The sequence below is a fragment of the Staurois parvus genome, unplaced genomic scaffold (assembly GCF_062004578.1).
Source record: "Staurois parvus isolate SC_StPar_1 unplaced genomic scaffold, SC_StPar_1.0 ptg000421l, whole genome shotgun sequence".
Classification (NCBI taxonomy): domain Eukaryota; kingdom Metazoa; phylum Chordata; class Amphibia; order Anura; family Ranidae; genus Staurois; species Staurois parvus.
Window position 1 is genome coordinate 832,847 of NW_028318217.1, and position 26,768 is coordinate 859,614.

Consider the following 26,768-nt stretch of genomic DNA (forward strand, 5'->3'; position numbering starts at 1 on the left):
AACACCGCTGATCAGTTCTCCCTGCTGCTCTGAGCAGAAAGTAGAGACTGTCACCACTGTCTGCTTTGCCCCCCTCCCCCCACCTGTATTCACTGGCTATGGAGGGGTGGGAGTGGCTGGCTCAGGCTCTTGGCGGCTCGCTGAGAGGCTGGGTTCGCTGCCAGTCCAGGCTCCTGGGTGAATATCCCCAGGGACAGGTGACAGCTGCTTTAGCCTGCTGACGGCTTAAAACAGGTCTCAGGGATACAGAATGAACTGCACTCCTGTGATCTACAAGAGAAGTACAGCCAAATGAGCAAGGTCAGGATGGTGGGATCGGACTGAGGAAGGATAGTCCAGATGGTAGCTGAAGTAATATGTGGGAAGGCAAGCCAGGGAGAAGGCAGCAGATCTGTGTAATCATGCACCCGTGCTAGTGCGCACTCCCACATTAACACGCAAGGGTGCAATACGAATGCACCTGCATACATTCCTGTGCAGTCATCTACAGTATTGGCAACTATGCCAGGTCTCCTCCTCAGCCCATGCACTTCTTTGTTCTGTAGTCTCCTTCTCAGCACATGCTCATGTTTATCCTAAATAGCTCCCTAACAAAATGAAAATCACGTTGTCCAGAGATGTAAATCCATCATCAATAACAGCAGCCAATGATGACAACCCTCTTCAATCAAGACCCATTCCTCTCCCTTTACTAAATAACTGATCCCAGTGCTAAGCTGGGGATCCTTGAGGATGTAATGACTATACTGGGTCAAAGTTGTCCATCAGAATTCTGGATCCTGGCTGCTTGTGTACATTTCCTCTGCCAGGACTATGGACTTTTACAAAATAATTTTTATAATAAAGAATCCATTTACCAACAACCACTTATGACATCCAGGGCCCACTCATGTGCTGAAATGAAGGTTGTCATCATTTGAACAATTTGTCAACTAACACAGAAATAGGTTGCAGATGGAATGCCAAATTAAGACCAGACTGACTGGAAACTCATTTGTCCCAAGGCTGGCAGTTACTCCTACTGACGTGTGCAAGGCTGAAATGTATGTTACAATGACAGTAAAGGCCTTCTTGTCTTGTCCTAAACCAGAGCTTGTCCACCTAAAGTACATTATAGATGAAGAAGAATGAGGAAGCTGAAAAAGTTTAAATTACACGGCAAAAAATTGCGTTCTTAACAGATCGGTGAGAAAGACAGCGAGAGTGTGAGCGATCTGCTGAAGATGTTCCTCTCTCCTGGAATTGGGATGTTGACTGTACTCATCCTCATGGTCACAGGTAAGTAGCTCACCTAAAATTCTGCACTGACCTAAGGTCTCACGGAGGGCTGCCAAACAAGAAAATTGAAGAAAATTGGGGCCACAATGAGGTTCCCATCACCATATCTGGGAGCTTTCTTGCTAAACTTTCTTTGCTGACTTAAAGATTCCTGAGATCATTGTAACTAGTGCAGGCCATTGATGGGTCGCAAATCGGATGATTTTTCGTCCGAAAAAAAAAATTGGCCGATTTTCCCACCATTAATGGGTTAATTGGTCAGCCGTTTTTCTGGATTTTGTCAGATTTTTTTGATCGGTATAGCTGGAAAAAAATCGGCCGATTTTGCCAACTGGCCGATTTTCGCAGCAATGATGGGCAAATCGTCCGATCTTTTTACTGATAAAAAATCTGCACATGAGCTGTGACCTGCAAGAAAAAGAAGAAGTAGAAGAAAAAGAAGAAAAGAAAAAAAGAAGAAGAAAAAGAAAAAGAAGAAGGAAAAGAAGAAGAATTCCAGTCCGCCATTATATTTGACATGAAAAAGTATTGCGGTTGCAACAATGTATCTATTTGTATCCGAATAAAAACATCTCTATCCGAAATGGATACAAATACAATGTTGCAACCTCAATACGTTTTAATGTCAAATATAATAGCGGAGCTCTCTGCAGGGACAGAAGTAATTAAATGCCGGCCGTACACAAGAAGAAAATCAGATGATATTTTTTACCATTGGTGGTAACGTCGGCCTATTGAACGACCAATTTTTTGTTTTTTTGTTAAAAAAAGGCCAGTTTTCGACCTATCTATGGCCGGCATTGGGGTGAGTGGAGTCATATCAGATAAATCACAAAATTACTGATTCTGTTCTTGGTGAAATTTGGCAGAAGTGGAAATCTGGCCCAGCAACTTGTTTAGCCAAAAATTGCTAGGAAATAAGACAACCCATTTCTGCTACTACTCAGCTATTAAGCTGCTTAGGAAACACTTGCTAGTACTGATAATAATCTATGAATTACTTTTATTTATTTAGAATATTTTGAGTAGTTTAGTTTTTTCACTGTTGTTGTTTTTTTTTTATTTTAGCATTATTTGTATACGGTCCCTTCATTATTTTTTGGCACAAGCACAGGCGCAGGATAGTTGAAACTTCTCACCTTTTATTGACTCCAATGGGTTTCACTAGAATGAACATTTCAGGGACACAAATCATTTTTTTTTATCTTTAAATATAACACCTTCAAGGGCTGCATGGGGAGATATAATATACAACAGGAACAAATATTTTTTAATCTTTTGATAAGGCTTTAATTAATGTTTTAGCATTTCGTGGACAATACCTTTCTAAGAAGAGATTCCGTATTTGCATCCTGTCCCAGAATATGGGATTCCTTTTTTGACTTAACGCTGTAGAAAGGGATGAAAGTCTTGAAAAAGATTTAGAGTAGACATGTACGATTCATTTTATTCGGAATAGAAATTGGGATGAAATGTTCATGATTTGGAGATTCGGATGTATCCAAATCTTCAAATCACAAATGTAATGAATTTCAATGAATCATAAATAGATTATAATGGAAACAACACATTCATTTGTATTCATTTGTTTCATTCGGATGACAGGATGCGATAGTTTGAGAATTTGGTGGATGTTTGAAGCATCCAAAATAACATAATGACATAATGAATGATCCAACTTAACCACTTCCAGTCCGGACACTTTCACCCCCTTCCTGTCCAGGCCAATTTTCAGCTTTCAGCGCTATCACACTTTGAATGACAATTGCGCAGTCATGCAACACTGTACCCATATGAATTTTTTAGCACTTTTTTTAACACATATAAAACTTTATTTTGGTGGTTTTTATTCACCACTGGGATTTTTATTTTTTTGCTATATAAATGTAAAAGTCCAAACATTTAAAAAAAAAAAGCATTTAAAATTTTGAAAATAAATAATCTTTATACATAAATATTGGTGAACATTTACTCAGTTATCTTTTTAGCAAAAACAATAATAACCCAAATTAGTTTATAACCAAAAAATATAATTTTTCTAAATTTTTGTTTACATTTTTATTTTATTTTTTATATTATTATTTATGCTTTTTTTTTAACATACTGTCACCCTAGCAGTACAGTGTCACCATAGTGACACTGTACTACTTGTGGGGGGTGATGAAGATTTTCTTTTTTTTTTACACTGATTGCTTTTACACCCATAAAGGCTGTAAAAGCAATCATTTCTCCTTCTCTCTGGCTGCATTCTTGCAGCCATTGAGAAATACTGTGTGAGCTGTGATTGGTCACAGCTTGTCACATGGTACAAGGAGGTTGTTAATAGCCCTGTATCATGTGACCTCTGTGATCATTCACAGATTTCACATGTAGTAAGCAATGATGTCAGAAGTGACATCTTGCTTACTACTCTGCATGTGATCACTGATTGGCCAATCAGTGGTCACATGATCGGGGCCTCTCATAGAGGTCCTGTACAACAATCGGTGTTCCAGGGAGCGTGCACAAGCAGGGGGCGGGGAGGCCATTTATAAATGGCCACTCACCCCTGCACTGCTCCGGTCCGGATGTTTATATACATGGGCTGGACAGGAAGTGGTTAATTGGAATCCTTTTGCTTTTATTCTAGCGAGCATAACGTGAATATTCTAATAATCATTTTTTTTTTTGCATTAACATTTTTCATTATTATAAAATTGACACTACATATGAAATGGAAATAAGATGATTCCTACCTATTGTGTTTGAGTTGGATGGAGGTGGATCCATCATAATCTCCAAATCATATCAAAACAAACAAATCTGAAATTAATTTAGTTCCATTTGTTACTTTTGGATGCACGTGATACTATCCAATCAGCTAATTTCATTTTTCTTTGTGGGTTGGACTAACAGGGATGACTCAGAGTGCATAAGTAATCTCCGGAAATAACAAATAAACATTAAAACTAATATAATCAATCTTTCGAAAACAAAAAAACAAAAAGAATAACAGCACTTCCGAAAATATGAATTGATTCGGAACAACAAATGTAAACTCTCACGAAGCAGCGAAAGCATTCTGAAAACAAATGATTCCAACATAACAAATATGATGACCAATGACTTACTTCTATAACAGAGGCTAAATGGTTAGCACTTCCACCTGGCAGTACTCGGGTCGTTGGTTCAATTCCCAGCCATGGCACCTCCTGCCTGGAGTTTGCATGTTCTCCTTGTGCCTGCGTGGGTTTCCTCCGGTTACTCCGGTTTCCTCCCACACTCCTTATTATACAGGATTTATATGGCGCCACCAGTTTGCTCAGCGCTTTACAATATAACGGGAGACAACACAGCAACAATACAGTTCAATACAAGAGGGAAAGGAATGCCCTGCTCCTTGGAGCTTACAATCTAGGAGATGCCTGGATGCACTCTATGGTCAGTCTGGGCCCGCCCTTGATTTTGACACTTGTACTCTGCTCTCTTCTTTGCCCTTTAATCAGTAGCTGCCATATGATATAATGGCCATACTAACAGCATGCTTGTGGGTCTGCTCATATTTTAATTATGGTGTACTGCCAGGGGCGGACTGACCATTTGGAAACTCGGGCACTGCCTGGGGGCCCAGGGTCAGTAGGGGGCCCCATGAGATGCCCCTGGTACCTTTTTCATAGGCTTTTTTGAGTTTGGGCAAGGACACAGGGGCCCCATGATCCCCTATTGCCCGGGGGCCCCATGAGTTGTCAGTCCTCCCCTGATTCCAGCACATATGCTGGGGAATGCACGCCAAAGGGCTCTCATCTTCTTTTTGATGCATAAAGACAAAATTTATTTCTTCACCCTTGTTTTACTTTGAATCACTGTGATGTATTGAGATGTAGAGCTTGACATTAGAATAGTCCAGCCCCCTCCTGTCCACCATGACCTTTCCCATCTTCAAGGAAATGTTGCATGAACTTTCTTTCTTTACACAGATTATTCATAAAAAAATCCATAATTTGTTCTCAAGAAATTTTAATATTTGCTCTATAATTTCAGAAAAGTAAAAAAAATATGCATATTTTTAGGCCAAAAAGTAGAATGCTTGAGTGATGTCTGGAGAGGTGAATGCCAGGCCGGTGCACTTTGTGACCTTACTGATTATTATTATTATTATTATACAGTATTTATAAAGCGCCAATGGTTCGCTCAGCGCTGTACATTACAAAGGGGGACAGAACATGTGACAGAACAATACCAATACAATGAAAAACATGAGGGGATCGAGGGCCCTGCTCTTTCGAGCTTACAATCTAGGAGGGAGGGGATGGTGGTACAGGAGGAGATAGATGTGGGGGATGGAGTGGTAGGAGGAGTGGAGGAGGTCGGCAAGTTAGCAGGGGGTGGGGTAGGCTTCCCTGAAGAGATGGGTTTTCAGGGTGCGCCTAAAGGAGAGGAGAGTAGGTGATAATCTGATGGGTTGGGGCAGGGAGTTCCAGAGGATGGGTGACACCCTGGAGAAGTCCTGGAGGCAGGCATGGGAGGAGGAGACCAGGGAACTAGAGAGAAGGAGGTCTTGTTTTTTTTTTTTTTTTTTTTAATTTAAATATTTATTAAATTTTTCATGTTAATACAAAAACCCAAAAAGGGAAAAAAATTCTCATACATATAAACATTTATAACATTTCTATCTTTCCCTTACTAAAAACTCTTTTCTTTCCCATCCCACTTCCCCCCCTTCCCGCCCCTCATCCCCCCTCCTCCCCCTCTGCAGACTCTAGCCCATTCTACTCTCTTGAGGCTTATTAATTTTTTTTGCTCACATCCTAGTTCATATTTTCCTATATTTCTCTTTCAATCCTGCTCTTTCCCATTTTTCCCATCTCCTGGAATAAACTCTCATCTTATCTTCCTGTATATGGTATGATCTTTCCATTCTACCTATCTGGTTTACTCTATTAATCCAGTCTTCCTCCTTCGGTACCTCAGCCTTCCGCCAAAACTTAGGTATCAACCCTTTCGCCGCATTCAAGAAGTACCAAATACCTGAGTCTTTATATCTATTTACAGATGTCTCCACATTGTGTAGGAGACACGTCGTTGGGTCTAACCCTATGTCAATTTCAGTTATTTCTTTAATCAATTTGACTATTATTTTCCAAAAAGCCTGGATTTTCGGACATTCCCACCATATGTGAAACACCGTGCCCATCTCTCCACATCCTCTCCAACACTTATCCGAGTTCTCCCCATTCATCCTGTGCTCTACACTCGGTGTAATGTGCCATCGTGTCACACACTTATAATTAACCTCAACCTCTCTCATACTAACATTATCGTGTATCAATCTAAACATCTTTCTCTGTCTGTCTTCATCAAACCCAACTCCCATATCTCTCTCCCATTTTGTGATAAAAATTAACTTTGTATTTGTGTCTAATTCTGTGAGTATTCTATACACTTTTGAAATACCGTGCTTCCCATCCCTTCGTGTCTCTAACAACCTTTCAAACATATTCCACTCCTGTTTTAATCTCAGGGGTTTCGGTAGATTTCCAATGAAACATTTCAATTGATGATATTTCCACTCATCTATTCTAATAAAAATATCTCCCTTCTTCTCTATTAAATCTTTAAGTGGTCTCAATTCCCCCTCCACCAAAACATCTCTCAGTTGGGTATCCTCCTTTCTAAACCATCTCCCTGATATCTTATTTTTTCCCGGAGGAAAATAATCAGTATCTGTGAGAGGCATTAGTATAGAATTAAATTCCCATTTCATGTTCTTGTGTAAATTGTCCCATACCCTAAAAACATTTAAAGTGTAGGTACTTGTGCTTTCTTTGATTCCCCTGAACTGTGGTGGAACCCATATCATCTGGTTCAATCTAATGCCACTAAGATCATTTTATATTGTTACCCAACTTTTCCCCTTATGGTTAAATGTCCAGTCATATATTCTTGCTAAAACCACTGCTTTATAGTATCTCTTGACATCTGGTAGACCCAATCCCCCTTTCTCTTTAGTCCTGCTCAATGTTTCATATGCTATTCTAGGTTTTTTATTCTTCCATATGTATCTTGTTAACATTTTTTTCATTATCTTAAAGAAGGCTTCTGGGATTTTAATTGGTACCATTTGAAATCTATACAGTATTTTAGGCATAATTACCATTTTGACTAGGTTTATACGTCCTATCCAGGATGGGTTTCCTCCTTCTAGTCTTTTTAAATCTTCCCTGATCTCATTTATCAAAGAGATATAGTTTAATCTATACAGATGCTTAGATGAGGTAGTGAGTTTTATTCCTAGGTATTTTATCTCTTTTTCTCTCCATATAAAGGGGAATTCTTTTTGTAGTTTTTCTTTTTCGTTCTTTGATATATTAATATTCAGGATCTCTGTTTTCGTTGGATTAATTTTTAAATTTGATAGTTCACCATACTCCTTCAGAATCTTCATTATATTTGGGAGAGTTATTCGGGGATTCCCCACATAGAACAATAAGTCGTCCGCAAAGGCCGCTACTTTATGTTCTATGGATTCTATCTGAATTCCCTTTACCGATCCACTATTTCTTATTATTGACAACAAAGGTTCGAGTGACAATACATATAGCAGGGGGGACAGTGGGCAACCTTGTCTTGTACCATTAGACATTCCAATGGGTTTTGATCTCTCCCCATTTACCGTGATGATTGCAGTAGGCTCTCTATATAATTTACTTATCCACTCTCGCATTCTATCACCTATCCCCAGCACTTTTAAATTGTCCATCATAAAGCCCCAGTCCACTCTATCAAATGCCTTCTCTGCATCAATTGACAAGAGCACCACCGGGGCTTTCCCTTTTCTACTTTTCTGAATAAGCATCAGGGTTCTCAAGCCGTTATCTCTACCCTCTCTCCCCGACACAAAGCCCACCTGATCTCCATGGATCCATTCAGGCATCAAATCCCTCAACCTGTTTGCTAACACCTTTGCATACAATTTAGTGTCAGTGTTCAATAATGAGATAGGTCTATAGCTTGAGCACTGAGATGGGTCTTTTCCCTCCTTGTGAATAAGTACTACATGTACCTGTAGGGATTCTCTCCTCACTTCCATCCCACCTCCCAGAGCATTCATATATTTCTCCATCTTGGGTAACAGTACTTCACTAAATTTTTTATAGTACTTAACTGTATAACCATCCGGGCCTGGGCTTCCCCCCCCCCCCCCCCTGTGCTTTTTAATGCTATTTTAATTTCTTCCTGGGAGATTTCTGCGTCTAGGGAGTTCAACTGTGCTTCACTTAGTTTTGGTAATCCTACATTTTTTAAGTATGTCATCTTTTTTTTATTAATTCCCTCTTGAGTTTCTTTTAGAGGGCCTTGGGGGCTAATATTATATAACTTTTTGTAATACTCCGTAAACACTTTAATAATCTCTTTATTTGAGTGGACCAACTCCCCCTTTGAGTTTTTTATCTTTTCTATATAGTTCCTATTTTTCTTTTTATTCAAAGCTCTCATTAGATATCTTCCTGGTCTGTCTCCCCATCTATATCTCTCGTTCAAAACCCTGTTGTATACTCTTCTCTTCTCCTCATCCATCAACCTCTCTAGTTCATCTTTTTTATCCAATAACTTCTGTCTCGTATCTTTTGTTATTTTCTTCTTATGTATCTGCTCCAAGTCCAATATTTCTTTTAATAGCCCACTGACCCTCTCTCTTCTTTCCTTTTTCTTCCTTGCTCCTGCCGCAATCAAGATTCCTCTTATGTATACCTTATGGCTTTCCCAGACTGTAGCTATCGAAACTTCCTCTGTTTCGTTCTCCTTAAAGTATACCTTAATCTCTTTCTCGATTTTCTGAACTACCTCCTCATCCAGAAGAAGAACCTCATTTAACCTCCACCCTAATCCTCCAGTCCACCTTCTTCCCCATCCCATTTTCATTACGACCGGAGCATGATCCGAGAACGTCCTTGTCTCTATGTCAATTTTAACCAGATGATCTATAAGTTGATGGTCTATTAAGATGTAATCTAATCTCGAGTATATCTCATGTGCATTAGAGAAGAAGGTATAGTCTCTGTCTTTCATATGCGTTATTCTCCAGGTATCCACTAGTTGACATTCATACATCACTTTCTTCAAAGCTCTCAGAGACCTACTCCCTTCTCTCTGCACAGAAGAGGTATTATCCCTTTGTTGATCCATACAGAAATTTAGGTCTCCAGCTACTATCAAACGCCCTTTTTTGAATTCCATTAATTTTTTCAACAGACCCTTCATATACATCTCCGGGTTTTTATTAGGGCAGTATATGTTGGCTAAAGTACACTCTATCCCTTGAAGTCTACCTTTTAAGAATAAAAACCTCCCCTCCGGGTCGGTTCTTCTATCCTCCAGCTCAAATCTCATATTCTTTGCCAAACCTATTGCAACCCCTTTTGCTCTTTTAATTGGAGAATCTGCATAGTACCATATTGGGTAGTGTTTGGATTTCAATTTCACGTTTGCCTCTATCTCAAAATGCGTCTCCTGTAAAAATACCACTGACATCGCCCTATGATGTAACTCATTAAACAACCTAAATCTCTTCCCTGGACAACTCAGCCCGTTCACATTATAAGTTATAAACTGTATTTCTTCCATCTTTCCCAATTAACTCCATCTTTCTTCCAGATTGCCTCTTCCTCTTTGTCCCTTCTGTCATGCAGAGTATTAACCCAATACCTCCTCCCCTCCCTCCCTCCCTCCCAACTCCCATCCCACCCAACTCCCATCCCCTCCCCCCTCCCTCCCATTTTCCCAACCCACCCCCCTTCCTCCCCCTCCCCTCTTTTTAGGCCTATTGATTGCCTACCGATCATTTGTGGTAATACTATCCACTTTTGATTTAATCTATGGGGAAAAAAAAAACTCCAGCCATGGACAGCTTTCCACCCTTCCCTGCCTCCCCTTTAGCCCCTAAGTCCTACCAAAATATCTCAGTAACAGTGGCTTGAGGGCGGCAGGGACAAGGCGGAGAGAGACAGGAGGCAAAGAGAGAGAGAGAGAGACAAAAAAAAAAAAATTAACTCTCTCCCTCTCCCCCTCCCTCCCCCCGCCCCCCCCCCCCACCAGCCAATTGCCAGTCCTCTTTTCTTTTCGTTCTAATTTCCCAGTGTTCTTCTTCCCAGCCAGGAATCTCCATTCTTTGTAGTTTGAGTCTGTCGCAAAAAGTTTTCAAATCTTCTGGGAACCTAAGATATGCTGTAATTCCATTTCTCCATCCTATTAGGCACTCAGGGGTCCCCCATCTATATTGCACCTTTTGTTCTTTCAATCTTTCCAATAGAGGTCTAAGGGTTCTCCTTCTCCATAGAGTCTCTGGTGACAAGTCCGCATATATCTGTAATTCCTTTCCTTCATACATAATTACTGCTTTTCCCTTTATCCTCTTCCAAATTTTATCTTTATCTAGGAATTCACAAAATTTGACAAGTATATCTCGTGGCCTATCCTTTCCCGAATTTCCTTGGAGTTTTCCTTGTCTAAAAATTCCTTCTATTTTAGTTTTTTCCATATTAGTACTGTCCATTATGGAGTTTAATATTTTACAGACCTTCTCTTGCAAGTCTTCTCCTTTTGAGTTCTCTGGGACCCCACGTATCCTAATATTTCTCCTCCTATTCCTATTTTCTTGTATCTCAGCCTTATAAAGCAGTTTTTCTTGGGCTTTCCCCATGTTAATTATTTCTTTTTCCAATTCGGCAATAAATTGGGACTGATTTTTGACTTTTTCCTCAGTTTCTTCCACTCTCACTAAGAGGTGTCCCAAATCATTTCGAATATTTACAATTTCTTGTTTTATTGTTTTCTCCAGATCTTTGAACATTTCTGCCATTTCTTTTTTGTTTGGTATTTGTAGCTCTGTCTCCATCTCTATATTAGCCGGTATTTGTTGGCTGCTAATGTCAAGGCCTAGTGATAGTCTAGGGCTACTTTCCAGGCTTAGATCTACTTCACCTTTTCCACTTTTGCCCTGAGACCTTTCTGGGGTTATATTTCCCTGGGAAGTGTATTTTTTGATAGTACCAGTCTGAGTCCCTTTTAGCCCACTTCCTTTTGCGCTTTTATTTTTCATTCTCCTATTGCTCTTATTCTTCCTTATAGGCTCAGGGGTTAAGGAGAGATAACTATTAATATATACGTCACCACTTATCCACTCATTTGATTTTCAAATTTTTAATTTGTCTTTCCTCTTCTCCTTTTCACTGCTTTACATTTCCCACTCAAGGGGATCCCCTCTCTTCTCTCACACACTGCCTCTCCCAACAGCCCACAAGAAGCACGTAATTTTATTGAGACTCGGTCAGAGTCACTCACCCTGCTCGTATCTCTCTTCTTTTCGGGGCCCGACCAGCATTTCTCTCTGTCCTTCAGCTGGGCAGTGTGTTCGTTTTAGGGGTTTCTCCAGAGAAGTCCTCCTCCTTTCTCTCTCCAATCCCTCGTGTCTCTCCTCCTTCAGAAGCAGGACTCAGAGCATTGGGCCATCCAGCAAGGCCCCAAACAACGGACCGACCAGCACGTCCCCCAACAGTCCAGCAACGGTCAAGGTCCCAGCCAACAAGCCGGCAGACAGAGCTCCGGGTAGAAACCGGCTGACAGGACTCCGAGCACTGGGCTAGGATGCGGAGCTCCGAGCAGTGAGCCTACCAGCAGGGCACCAGACTATCGGCACTAAAACAGGGGACCAGGCACTGGGCCGGCAGCCGTGTTCCCAGGGGTAGGTCCGCAAGCCGAGCAGCTCCTCTCTCTCCGCGCCAAACACCGGCCGGCTTCCTGGTTTCCCAGTGATGCTTAGCGGCTGGTCACGTGGCTACCCCGCTCCACCTTCTCTCCCCGCAGCCCGACACACCTTCACCCCGAGCACCGGAGCCGGGTCCCTTCTCACGGATCAGCTCTCCACCGCACCGCAGCTCCACATCACAGGTAGGGGTTTGGGGAGGTGGGTGAAGGAGCTTATCCGAGAGCTCCTACATCGGGCTCTCGTCAGCCGCCATGGTTAGGCTCCGCCCCCTTGGCCTCCATGCAATTGGGAAGGAGGTCTTGTGAGGAGCGGAGTGTGCATGTTGGGCGGTACTTGGATATTAGGTCGGTGATGTAGTTCGGGGCAGTATGGTGGACAGCTTTGTACGTCAGTGTTAGGATTTTAAATTTGATCCGTTGCGCAATCGGAAGCCAGTGGAGGGATTGGCAGAGGGGGGTGGAGGACACTGAGTGGAGGCCAGTGGAGGGATTGGCAGAGGGGGGTGGAGGACACTGCATGGAGGCCAGCGGAGGGATTGGCAGAGGGGGGTGGCGGAGACGGAGCGGTTGGAAAGGTGAATGAGTCTGGCAGCCGTATTCAGGATGGACTGAAGCGGGGATAGCCAGCGGCGAGGAAGGCCAGTAAGGAGGGAGTTGCAGTAGTCGAGTCGTGATATGATGAGGGAGTGGATGAGCTGTTTAGTGGTTTCTGGGGTTAGGAACGTGCTGATTTTGGCGATGTTGCGGAGGTGGAGTCTGCACGAGTTTGTTAAAGATTGGACTTGGGGCTGGAAGGATAGGTTGGAGTCCAGAATGACACCACGTACTCTGGCCTTCGGGGCGGGTTTGATGGTGGCGTTGTTGGATGCGACGGAGAAGTCAATGGGGGGTGGCTGGGGGGAAGACAAGAAACTCGGTTTTGGAGAGGTTCAGTTTAAGGAAGTGGAGCGACATCCGGTCTGATATGTCACTCAGTAGGTATGTGATTCGGGCGGAGACCGAGGGGGTGAGGTGGGGGGTTGAGAGATAGATTTGTGTGTCGTCGGCATAGAGGTGGTAGTTGAAGCCGTGAGAGTGTATGAGTTGGCCAAGGGAGGAGGTGTAGATGGAGAAGAGAAGGGGCCCAAGGACAGAGCCTTGAGGGACCCCAACAGAGAGGGGGAGTGAGGGGGAGGTGGTAGCATTATAGGTAACGCTGAAAGAGCATTGTGACAGGTAGGATGAGAGCCAGGAGAGAGCAGAACCTTTTTTCTGCACCACTTTGCCTTTGAGATGGTGAAACACATTCAAATATGAATAAGGTTAGTCTGCATTTGATGTCACTCATTCCTCCAGGTTTCGTTGCCTCCACTGGCTTTTACTTCAATGTGTCAAAAAAACAGGAGAGGACAGGGAGTAAAATCATGACACAACCTTCATTCCTATTATACTTGTCAGCCTGTAACTGATCCACTCTGCGATGTGTCCTATGTTTTTTTTAAAGAAAAGTGTAATAGGTAAAATACACTGCTCAAAAAAATTAAAGGAATACTTTGAAAACCCAACAGATCTCAATAGGGAAAAATCTCCTGCTAGATATCTATACTGATATGGACGGGGTAATGTGTTAGGAACGTAAGGATGCCCCATTGTTTGATGGAAATGAAAATGATCGACCTACAGAGGACTGAATTCAAAGACACTCCAAACATCAAAGTTAAAAAATGATGCAGAAGGCGAGTCCTTTTTGCTGCAATTTCACTGCAGCAACTCAAACTGGTACTCAGTAGTTTGTATGGCCCCCACGTGCTTGCCTGCATGCCTGACAATGTCAGGGGAGGCTCCTAATGAGACCACGGATGGTGTCCTGGGGAATTTCCTCCCATATATGGACCAGGTCATCACTGAGCTCCTGGACAGTCTGAGGTGCAACCTGGTGGTGTTGGATGGATCGAAACATGACATCCCAGAGGTGTTCTGTTGTATTTAAGTCAGGTGAGCGTGGGAGCCATTCAATGGTATAATTTTCTTCATCCTCCAGGAACTGCCTGCATACTCTCGCCACATGAGGCTGGACATTGTTGTACACCAGGAGGAACCTAGGACCCACTGCAGCAGTGTAGGGTATGACAATGGATCCAAGGATTTCATCTCAATACCTAATGGCAGTCAGGGTGCTGTTGTCTAGCCTGTAGAGGTCTATGTCCCTCCATGGATATGCTTCCCCAGACCATCACTAACCCACCACCAAAACGGTCATGGTGAACGATGTTACAGGCAGCATAATATTCTCCATGGCTTCTCCAGACCCTTTCATGTCTGTCTCATGTGCTCACGATGAGCCTGCTCTCATCTGTGAAAAGCATAGGGTGCCAGTGGTGGACCTGACAATTCTGGTGTTCAATGGCAATCAAATTCTATGGTGCCGGGCAGTGAGCACAGGGTCCACTAGAAGCCGTCAGGTCCTCAGTCCAACCTCATGAAGTCTGTTTCTGATTATTTGGTCAGAGACATTCACACCAGTGGCCTGCTGGAGGTCATTTTATAGAGCTCTGACAGTGCTCATCCTGTTCCTCCTTGCACAGATATCGGTCCTTCTGATGGGTTAAGGACCTTTTACAGCCCTGTCCAGCTCTCATAGAGTAACTGCTTGTCTCTTGGAATCTCCTCCAGGCTCTTGAGACTGTGTTGGAAGACACAGCAAGCCTTCTGGCAATGACACATATTAATGTGCCATCCTGGAGTAGTTGGACTGCCTGTGCAACCTCTGTAGGGTCCAGGTATGGCCTCATGCTACCTGTAGTGACACTGACCCTGGCCAAATGCAAAACTAGTGAAAAACAGTCAGAAAAGATGAGTAAGGAAAAAAATGTCAATGGCCTCCACCTGTAAAACCATTCCTGTTTAGGGGATCCTCTTGTTGTTGCCCATCTAGTGCACCTATTGTTAATTTAATTAACACCAAAGCAGCTGAAACTGATTAACAATCCCCTCTGCTACTTAACTGATCAGATCAATATCACAGGAGTTTAATTGACTTGATGCTATACTCTGATTAAACCCTCTTAATTTTTTAGCTTTAACAGTTTGAATGCAATAAAATAAACATTCTCCTGCAAAGTATTTGTTAAAATTATGACCCCAGCACTTGCATTTTACACCTTTCAAAGCTGCTGGCTACTGCTCTCTATGTGCCTCTTCTTTGAACTTCCAGTCTTCACAGGAAAGAATTACCAGTGTATAGTGCAGTTTTGAGTCCGTTTGCTAGCTTGGTGAAGGGAGGAGCGAGGAGGAAGGAGGAGCAGGGAGAGTGCCTTGCCATTCTTGGCTGTGGGGCCGTGTTTTTCTCTTGGTGCACACAATGTAAAGAGACACGACTCTAGTCGCTGCATGCAAGGGTGGCCCCATAGGATGCTGCAGGAGAATGGAGCCACCTTGAAACCTGGGGCAGAGGGACTTAAACAGGAACACAGGCAGGAACCTTAAAATAAAGAAGCTGCATACTAAGTAAGTGATTAAATCAGCCACTGAAAGTACTTACAAAGCTGAGGGTTTATTATCCCTTAATTATAATAAAGGAAAAACATATTCTATTTTCTTCAATACCTAATGTTTCATAATATTAATAAAAGTTATAATGATTATAGGATGGGGCATATTACTACCATGACAAGCACAATCATGTTTATGGTGATTATTATTATAATACTCAGAATAATTAAAACAGATACTCAATAAAGTGCATGCAGAGTCTAAATCTGTTTAATAGTTTTTGGAGTAGAGAAGAACTATAAACTCCAGTTTTTATCGCTGTGTTCCGGTTAGGTAGGATCACCCTCTATTTGTCCTGCTGAACATTGTCATTGGGACAAATTGATGGGAAATCCACATTTTAAAGGTTTTGCCAGAACAGTTAAGTTAATGATGACACGTTCTGGTGACAGCTGTCTAAGGAGAACTATTTGTATAGATAGTCTCTCATTTCCTATTCCAACTGTGGGACAGAAAGTTAAAGCAAAAAAATAAACTGACAATGGCTCTAAGGCCCCTTTCACAGATCAGAATGCTGGTTGGTTAATTGGTTCTTGTCTATATTGTCCCTAGTATGTGTATGTATGAATGTGAGTTAGGGACCTTAGATTGTACACCCCTTGAGGGCTAGGGACTGATGTGAATGTACAATATATATGTACACTGCTGTGTATATTGTTGGTGTTATATAAGTACCTGAAATAAATCAATAAATAATAATAAAAGTGACCAGCGATCTCAAAAACCAGAATGACCAGTTCAATATTGTCTCTGTATAACTGAGGATCAAATGCAATGCAATCTCCGACTTCTTCCTGTTCCTTCACTTCTTATCCCTCCTGTGGACTCTCAATCTTCCTTTGCAGTGATCTCCAAAAACAAAGAAATATAATATAGTGTAGTATGCTCAAGCCACCATACTTTAAGGGCTGGTTCACACCATAGAAACGCAGTCTTGTTTTGTTCCTGATTTGTTTCTGCGTGCGTGTTCCTGTGCAGTTTTTTATGCATTTTTGACGAGTTCCAGTTCATTCTTCCCCCTCTCTTTTTCTTCAATTTAAATAAGGACATGTGCGTTCCAGTGCATTTTTGGTGTGTTCTGGTGCGTTTTTTGGGGTTTTGATATGTTTTACTGTGTTCAAGTACAGTGTGTCCATTATTCACACTCAAACATTGACACAGCCCTTCACTTTGCCCCAGCATTCTCTCTCCTCCAAACACGATGAGTTGTGTTTCTACCAAACAGTTCTATTTTGGTTTCATCTGACCATATGACATTCTCCCAATCCTCTTCTGGATCATCCAAATGCTCTCTAGCAAACTTCAGACGGGCCCGGACATGTACTGGCTTAAGCAGGGGGACACGTCTGGCACTGCAGGATCTGAGTCCCTGGCGGCGTAGTGTGTTACTGATGGTAGCCTTTGTTACGTTGGTCCCAGCTCTCTGCAGGTCATTCACTAGGTCCCCCCGTGTGGTCCTGGGATTTTTTCTCACCGTTCTTGTGATCATTTTGACCCCACGGGGTGAGATCTTGCGTGGAGCTCCAGATCCAGGGAGATTATCAGTGGTCTTGTATGTCTTCCATTTTCTAATTATTGCTCCCACAGTTGATTTGTTCACACCAAGCTGCTTGCCTATTGCAGATTCAGTCTTCCCAGCCTGGTGCAGCTCTACAATTTTGTTTCTGGTGTCCTTCGACAGCTCTATGGTCTTCACCATAGTGGAGTTTGGAGTGTGACTGTTTGAGGTTGTGGACAGGTGTCTTTTATACTGATAACAAGTTCAAACAGGTGCCATTGATACAGGTAATGAGTGCAGGACAGAGGAGCCTCTTAAAGAAGAAGGTACAGGTCTGTGAGAGAAAACAAAAAAAGAAAGCGCCAATCAACAATATCAATCCTCTCCAGCAGCAAACCTTTAACCCAAAATATTGGTAAAATATAGAAAATCAGCAATTGGAATGCGCTAAATATATCAAAATTAATATCACAAATATGTGTATAAAAGTCCCAACATTATAAATACAAAAAACTTTTCAGTGAAAATAATCCATAAATTTTGTGTATATAAGTGTATAGAAGAAATGTCCAACACCCCAAAACAGAAAATTTTCTTCTTTAAACATGTAATTCCACCGTGCTTTATCCACCACCAAATGAATGGAATAAACTCACCAGAGCTCAATGCTGATTAGATTATAAATCAGCACAAGCGCGTTTGCTCTGGGAGCGATGAATAAGTAGATCATGAAGCAGCACTCTATAGTATAGACACTTCCAGATAGCAGGAACAATACTCTGCAGTGATTTTGAGGTATAGCCAAGACTCCTTATAAAACGATCATCCTCCAAATGTATAGTAACATCACTCAAAAATAAAGAAAAGGCATGATGGTGCAGCAAGTAAGAACCATTAAAACTTTTATTTCAATCGCATCCTACTCACAAAATAAAGTGTCCACCTGACACTGGTATAGCAAACGATCAGATATACGGAATGGACGAGCCCCGTTCACCGCGGACACCTCGCCGACAGCTCCAGGGAACGTCCTGACGTCATCCAATAAGCTCCGCCCATTGAGCTCTGGTGAGTTTATTCCATTCATTTGGTGGTGGATAAAGCACGGTGGAATTACATGTTTAAAGAAGAAAATTTTCTGTTTTGGGGTGTTGGACATTTCTTCTATACACTTATATACACGAAATTTATGGATTATTTTCACAGGTCTGTGAGAGCCAGAAATCTTGCTTGTTTGTAGGTGACCAAATACTTATTTTCCACCATAATTTGCAAATAAATTCTTTCTAGATCAGCCAATGTGATTGTCTGGATTTGTTTTCTCATTTTGTCTCTCATAGCTGAGGTCTACCTATGATGCCAATTACAGGCCTCTCTCATCTTTGTAAGTGGGAGAACTTGTACAATTGGTGGGGACTAAATACTTTTTTGCCCCACTGTATGTGGCTGAAATTTAAGTCATCAAAATCTCTTAGGCCAAAATCGATCATCATTATTATATATGTAATGTGTTTTTATTATTTGTGTGCATTATTTATGTATATATCCTTTTGTGGAAGCTAAACAAAATCAAATTATTTTCTCTCCTTTTTTTTTGTCTCAGCCGACAATGCTTTCGGTGCTGCAGATTATTCAGTGTGCGGTTCCCCCTTGGTGTCCAGTCGGATAGTTGGCGGTGCAGATTCATTGGATGGGCGGTGGCCCTGGCAGGTTTTTGTTACAGATAAAGAATCAGATGGAAAATATTTATGTGGAGGCTCCCTGATCTCACCACAGTGGGTCATGACCGCAGCGCATTGCATCCACAAGTGAGTATAACCTGTTACCTTTCTAAAGCAATTCTTCCATCAGACACCAATCATTCTACTTTTGGAAAAATGTTTCTAAAAATGATTCATGTGCATGTTTACTGATACAATGTTCATGTCAGGAATCTACTACAGCTAATGGCAATTCTTCTGCAATGAATGCCAAATCTTCTACAACGAATACCAATTCTTCTAGAACGAATGCTAATTGTTCTACGTCTAATACTAATTCCCATGCAGCTAATGCTCGTGCATGTGTACCAGCACACAGATGAGCTCAGACTAATATCCACTGACATGTAGGCGCATCTCTGAGCACCAATGCACATTGGCACGCATGTCTTCCCGCATTAGCACCGAGCTAACTATTTAAAGGGGACTCTGCTGTATACTAATCAATGGGTGTTCTTCAGCTTTCTGTGATCCGTGTTCCTGTTTGTACTGACTGATCTTCCGTTGCTGACCCAACTTGTTCCTGACTTTGGCTTGCCTCTGACTATGCTCTGCCTGACCTCCTGGTGCTGACCTTGGCTTGCTACTGGACCTCACTCTACCTGCTTCATTGGTACCAACCCCAGTCTGCCTCCAGACCGCCCTGCTGTCTCACTGTGTAAGAACCAGGCTTATCTTGACTACACCCTTGACCGTGGAAGTCACCTGCTGTCAAGCTATCAGCACCCATGCTTCTTTGAGCCTTGTACCTCTGTCACCACATTCAGGGGTGCTCAGACCAGAGCCGCAGGGGAAGCCTTCTCTTCAACTCGGCCTCCACTCAAAGTGACAGTTCATCTTTGCTCATCATTGACCACCATTGATTGGTTTAACAAGAATGAGCAAAGAAAAAAAGCACAAGGGAGTGCAGTCTGTGTATAGTGTAGCCTGTGTACAATCACAATCTCAAAATTAAGTGATCAGAGAGCAGATGAGTCACCAAGTGGGAAGCATAAACCAAGTGGGAAGCATAAACCAAGTGGGAAGCATAAACCAAGTGGGAAGTCCATTGGTGAACAAGGATGGTCAGATCCACAGAAGGTGTAAATCCTTGCCAGGATGCAAACAGGGACCGCTGTCACGCACAGAATCTGGAGGAATCACCAGGAGTGGACAATGGCCACTGTCAGAAGAGGAACCGCCCCTCTGGATGACCCAGCAGCCAGTGGAGGAACAAGTTTCCGGGAGGATTTCTTTAGCCTACCTGGGGACTACCTATTTTTCTGGTTCAATGCATTTTTATTGAAGGGTTACAGAAATACAATGACATATAACAGGAACATAAAAAAGGTGCACATAATGCATCAGTACGGGTTATAAAGTCATGACACCGGTATCAAACATCAATATAAATGCATAGGACTCTTCTGGTCATGAAGTCCATGTTCAAATGAGTCGTATAACAAGGGATAACATGCCAGACCTGGAGAAGAGCAGGGTTCGGAATCTGACCAAAGAGGGAGTAAGAAGATAATTTCCAAACAAATATGTCCAGGTGTGACTCGTTATGACAAAAAAGAAGTATGCACCAGCACAGTAATGCTCTGGTGTAACTAAAAACAGAAAAAAACGAAAAGAAAAAAAAAGGGGGGGGGGCTGAAAAGGAGAGAAAGAAGAAGAGAGAAGAAAAAAAGAAAGGGGTAAGAGTGGAGAAAGGAGCCTTGGAATGCTACAACCAGCCTAAAACCCCAACCCCACACCCAATGGGGGTGGGGGAGCCACAGGTATAGTGCCCTATGGTCAGGCTAGGAATAGTCTAACCATGAAGACCAGATTTTTCAAGAATTTGTCCTACTCATCTTCCAATATGGCTGTCAATTTCTTGCTAACCATGATGCTGTAGTGGGTTTTAATTTCCTGGAAGTTGAGTACAGGAGACTGGGCGATAGTTTTCTTGGTTGCAATGAAAATAAAAGTGATAGTTTTGGCCTACTTTTTGCATATCGCCTGAATGGGCTTGTTTAACAGAGCCTCAACTGGGTCTTTCCTAAGGTTACAGTGCAGAAGCGTGCCAATCAGTCTGTATACCATAATCCACAGCCTTCGGGCTTTTGGACAAGTCCACCATATGTGGGCCATTGTACCCTCCTGCCCACAGTGCCAGAACTGCACTAAGTGATATTAACCACTTCAATCCCTGGGACTTTTGCCCTCTTCCTGCCCAGGCCAATTTTCAGCTTTCTTTGCTCGCACACTTTGAATGACAACTGCGCGGTCATGCAACACTGTACCCAAACTAAATTTTTATCATTTTGTTCACACAACTAGAGCTTTCTTTTGCTGGTATATAATCACCACTGGGGGTTTAATTTTTTGCTAAATTAACAAAAAATACTAAAAATGTTGAAAGAAAAGCTTTTCTTGTTTTTTTCTTTGTTTCTGTTATAAAAACTTGCAAAGAAATAATTGTTCTTCATAAAAACCAATATGTATTCTGCTACATTTTGTTGGTGAAAATACCCCAAATAAGTATTTATTATTTAGTCTGTAGGAAAGTTATAGAGTTCACAAACTATGGGATATATCTGAAAATTGATCAATCCTGAAGTACTGACAGCCAATCTAACTTATTGAGGCCCAAAAATGTCAGAACAGTACAGATATCCCCCAAATGTCAGAACAGGACAGATATCCCCCAAATGTCAGGACGGTACAGATATCCCCAAATGTCAGAACAGGACAGATATCCCCCAAATGTCAGGACGGTACAGATATCCCCAAATGTCAGAACAGGACAGATATTCCCCAAATGTCAGGATAGGACAGATATCCCCCAAATGTCAGAACAGGACAGATATTCCCCAAATGTCAGGATAGGACAGATATTCCCGAATGTCAGAACAGGACAGATATCCTCCAAATGTCAGGACAGTACAGATATCCTCCAAATGTCAGGACGGTACAGATACCCCCAAATGTCAGGACAGTACAGATATCCCCCAAATGTCAGGACAGTACAGATAGCCCCCAAATGTCAAAACAGTACAGATATCCTCCAAATGTCAGGACAGTACAGATATCCCCCCAAATGTCAGAACAGTACAGATATCCCCCAAATGTCAGAACAGTACAGATATCCTCCAAATGTCAGGATGGTACAGATATCCCCCAAATGTTAGGACAGTACAGATATCCCCCAAATGTCAGGACAGTACAGATATCCCCCAAATTTCAGGACAGTACATATATCCCCCAAATGTCAGGACAGCACAGATATCCCCCAAATGTCAGAACAGTACAGCTATCCCCCAAATGTCAGGACAGTACAGATATCCCCCAAATGTCAGGACAGTACAGATATCCCCCAAATGTCAGGACAGCACAGATATCCCCCAAATGTCAGAACAGTACAGATATCCCCCAAATGTCAAAACAGTACCAATATCCCCAAATGTCAGGACAGTACAGATATCCCCCAAATGTCAGAACATACAGATATCCCCCAAATGTCAGGACAGTACTGATATCCCCCAAATGTCAGAACAGTACAGATATCCCCAAATTTCAGAACAGTACAGATATCCCCCAAATGTCAGGACGGTACAGATATCCCCCAAATGTCAGAACAGTACAGTTATCCCCCAAATATCAGAACATACAGATATCCCCCAAATGTCAGGACTGTACAGATATCCCCCAAATGTCAGGAAAGTACAGATATCCCCCAAGTGTCAGAACAGTACAGATATCCCCCAAATGTCAGGACAGTACAGATATCCCCCAATGTCAGGACAGTACAGATATCCCTCAAATGTCAGGACAGTACAGATATCCCCCAATGTCAGGACAGTACAGATATCCCCCAAATGTCAGAACAGTACAGATATCCCCCAAATGGCCCCTTTTTGCAAAGTAGACAGTCTGAAGTATTTAGTAAGGTTCATGGTGAGTTTTGTGAAGTTGTAATTTTTTTGTCTTAAATATTTTGGAAACTGAAGGAATTCAAGCATTTTTTTTACATCAGGTCACCAGTGCAGTACAGCATCATCATATAACTGGTGTGGCAGTGATCAGGGACAATGACTGGTGACATTATGGAAAAAAAATATTTTCCACACAGAAAAGTGGGTCAAACAGGCTAAAATTCAAGCATTTATTTGAACGCCTGAAAGGCCAAGGTTCGTTCTGAACTAAGGTTTGAACCACATCGTTAATTCCTTTTTTGTTGTCATGAAGCTACCTCCAGTGTATGATTGGACAGTCAAGGAGAATCAACATCCTGATGGGCTCCCATCCTTTTAGATCTAACTAATTTACATAAAATTGCATTCCATTCTAAACCATCAATAGAGATTACTGTGAATTAGCGTGACAGGAAATTCTGAGGACCCTACTTAGGCTCATAATATTGAGTACATTTCGGCAGAAAACAGATTATGAACACGTTGTGTTTCATTCATTAGATTCTGAAGTTCAATGATAGTAACGATATTGAATTTCTGTTGCAGATAGGTCCTCATTTATAAATGTCATATACTGTCTTCTTTCTGCAGACCTACCCAGCTATCGAATTATAAAGTATATTTGGGCATGTACAAGATGAATGTGATTAGCTCTCATACAGTTGTTGCCAATGCAAGGGCTATCATCGTCAATAGTAATTTTAAAAGAGAAGGAGGCCCTGGGGACATCGCCCTACTGCAGTTGGACACGCCTGTCAACTATACTCAGTACATCATGCCGATCTGTCTGCCATCTTCCAACACCACCTTCCCATGTGGCATGGAGTGCTGGGTAACCGGCTGGGGAACAAGATCTTCCGGAGGTGAGTCCATGAACTGGTAAACAAAAGTGATTTCACTCATTATTTATTCTAATAAGTCAGGCCTCTCAAGTACAGCTGATATGTCATGTTAACTAGGGATGGCCGATTCTGCCAGGGATTACTTCACGGGGGGCTTGCTGAATTATGTTTGAAATCCAAACTTAGCAATGAATCCTATAGAAGTCTGTGGGGAAGAGGCAAGAGAAAGGGGGTGGGGGGAAAGGGGGAGAGGCTCCTTTTAATGCATTTTTAAAGGCAATATGGACAAAACACAATTCCTTTCAATTACAAGCTTGGGAGTATAGATGGGCTCCGGGTTTGGGTCAAACATGAGCTCAACTCAAACCCAAGTCATTTCAGGAATTAATCTGGCTTTCATTTCTATAATAACTTATCCAGGGAATATCCAATTGCCTCTCGGGGGATCAGGAAGGAATTTTTTTCCCTGCAGGAGAAAATTGTATCATGCTTTGCTGTGTTTTTTTGCCTTCCTCTGGATCAACTGTGGGTGTAGGATTATAACTTTTTTTTCTTTTTAATGGTTGAACTGGGTGGACTTTTGTCTTTTTTTGGCCAGACTATGTAAATAATTACCAATATTGCACTACCTGGCCTCTGAACTGAAGTCATGGGGCTTGAATGGGTCAGTAATTGGGGTTTTTCTATGGCCAAGCACCTGCCCTATAATAGTAAGTGTCAGGGGCGGACTGACCATTTGGAAACTCGGGCACTGCCTGAGGGCCTGGGGTCAGTAGGTGGCCCCATGAGATGCCCCTGGTACCTTTTTCATAGGCTTTTTTGAGTTTGGGCAAGGACACAGGAGCCCCATGATCCCCTATTGCTCAGGGGCCCTATGAGTTGTCAGTCCGCCCCTGGTAAGTGTTCAAAACAACGTTTTGTCAGTGTGTGGTGGAGAGACCTGAAGTAGATAAGGAAAACTGACAGAGTGTTTGTAGGGGGAGATTGTTACTGCTATATATGGTGGTGCTTTACAAGGTCAGCGTATGTTGGAGAGACCTCAAGTAGATACAAAAATCCAAGTGTTTGCAGGTAAAGATAGTTGCTGCTATACTACACAGGGCTGAACAGTGCTACACCCGGCTCTGTACGTTGCCACATTAAAGTGAATTACAGTGTGATGTGCTATATAGTGTGTACCTTTAATACCACCCCCCGTGTTCATTGTGCTATACTTTGGAAAATTATTGTAATTTCAGTGTGGTGGGCTACATATTATTGTGTACTTCCTCTGCAAACAGTCCTTTATAGTGCTACAATTTTGTTTACAGCAACAACAACTACACTTGCTGTTTAGCTGCTAGGCTCCCCTAGCAGTTTCCTTTACTTTGGTATTTTATTGTTTTTTTTTATATTTTACTTGCAGTTAGGTTATAAAAACAAAAAGACAAACCAAACCAAACCAAAAAGTTCAGGAGTTTAGTGCTTTTAGATTTTGTGTTTTTTGGGAATTAGGGTTGGGGTTTAGTGGTTTAGATTTAATTTTTTTAAGAGAGATATATTTTATTTTAATATAATTTTGCTAAGATTTTTATTTAAGGGTCAGCAGTGTGAACTTGTTGGGATGCAAGCAAATCTGCCCTATGTTTGCAGCACATCACTGCATACTAGAGAAGTAGAGTTTAGTATGACAAATCAGCACATTGTTAAGTGCTCCAAAGCACCACATCGTTAATCCCTCTATCGCCATAGCTGCTAATAAAATGAACTAATCCCCTGTATTTATAATGTCAGGCAGGCCTTTATGGAGAGGCATGGGTTCTGCATGCACAGCTTAATAGAGGGCAATTGGGTTTTGCATCTACAAATAAAAAAATGCACCAAAATGATATGATTCATTCTACAAAGAGGACACCATGGACTATTATGTGTCCAGGCTGGACCACTGGTCTGTACTTAAACAGTACTCTCTTATTTTTTATTTCTCAATAAAACCTGCCTGGTCTCCCCCTCTGAAAGTGAGGCCTAGTAAAACTGTTTACATACTGTACATGAAGTCTGTACAATAGTTATGGCTTTTTCTTTCTGTGAAATAATACACTCTAATTTTTTTTTTTTTAAGTAAAACCTGCCTGGTGTCTCCTTGTGAAAATGCAGCCTACTAAAGCTGCTTACATAGTATGCATTAAGTCTCTATAAAAGTCCTGTTTTTTTTCCTGTGAAATAATATTTAAAAAATCTGCCTTGTGTTTCTCTCTGAAACTGCTGCCTACTAAAGCTGCTAACATATTGCACATCCAGTCTACAATATTTTATCACACATTAGAAGTCTAAAAAAGCATGGCTGCTATACCCCCTAAAGGCAAAGGAGTGAAAAAGGCTGCATAAGGAGTCCATAGAAATGGATGGAGAGAAGGGGTGCATTAGCAGCACTTATAGGCAAATGTCTCTTCTGCACTTGGAAGGATTAACCCCTTGGCGCTGGCGCCTCCCGGCACTTTAAGGGTTTCAGAAGTCGGGACGCGGGGTTTAGGGGTATGTGACCGCCATGACACGCCATCACAGCGGTCAAATGATCGGGAAAGATCCCGATCGAAAGAGGAGATCAAGACCTTCCCTTGAGTACCGGACATGTGTGCTGGGACCGTGCAGGGTGCACGCTCTCAGCAGATATATTTTTTTTAATAGAACGCAAATGTGCGGCCACTCAGCGTCTAGGCCCAGACTCTGGGAGGCCACACATTTGTGCTCGGCCGGCGTGAAGAGGTCAAAAAGAAGAACTGGTTCTCAGCCATTTCACCAAAGCCCATAGATTGATTGGCAGGGACCACCCAAATCTCTATCAATGCATGGGCACTGTGATTGAACAGAAGAAGATCTACTTTTTTACTTACTGTATCTACAACCACCCTGCTATAGCCTGCAGCCCTGATCAGTGTATCCTGATAAAGAGGAAGTGGCTGTACTTAAAACATACTGTACCTCGAGACACGGCAAATAAATTGGCAGCTTCACTCACAGAGGCACCAGCTAAGCAGCACCAACAATTTGCCCTCTTTGAAGCTCAGTAAGCTCTGACATAACTCCATATTACCAGCAGCACATGCAGTGAATGAGGAAAGGAAAGGCTTCCCACCTGTTAGCTAGGTGTCTCATCACACAGCGGAAGCACAAGAATGTTACATCACTTCCGCTT

At 42.1% G+C, this 26,768-nt stretch overlaps 1 protein-coding gene across 2 annotated transcripts in view; it reads left to right on the plus strand.

Annotated features, from left to right (window-relative positions):
- The first annotated feature begins 1,094 nt into the window (after positions 1–1,094).
- The window catches only part of LOC149454682 (serine protease 33-like), a 46,922-nt gene continuing 21,248 nt past the window's right edge, over positions 1,095–26,768 (plus strand). For both annotated transcript variants that reach the window (XM_089687233.1, XM_089687232.1), the window contains exons 1-3: positions 1,095–1,278; positions 18,654–18,858; positions 23,343–23,614. In XM_089687233.1, coding sequence (XP_089543359.1) covers positions 1,224–1,278; positions 18,654–18,858; positions 23,343–23,614 — 532 coding nt within the window. In that variant the 5' untranslated portion in view covers positions 1,095–1,223. The remainder of the gene's footprint in view (positions 1,279–18,653; positions 18,859–23,342; positions 23,615–26,768) is intronic.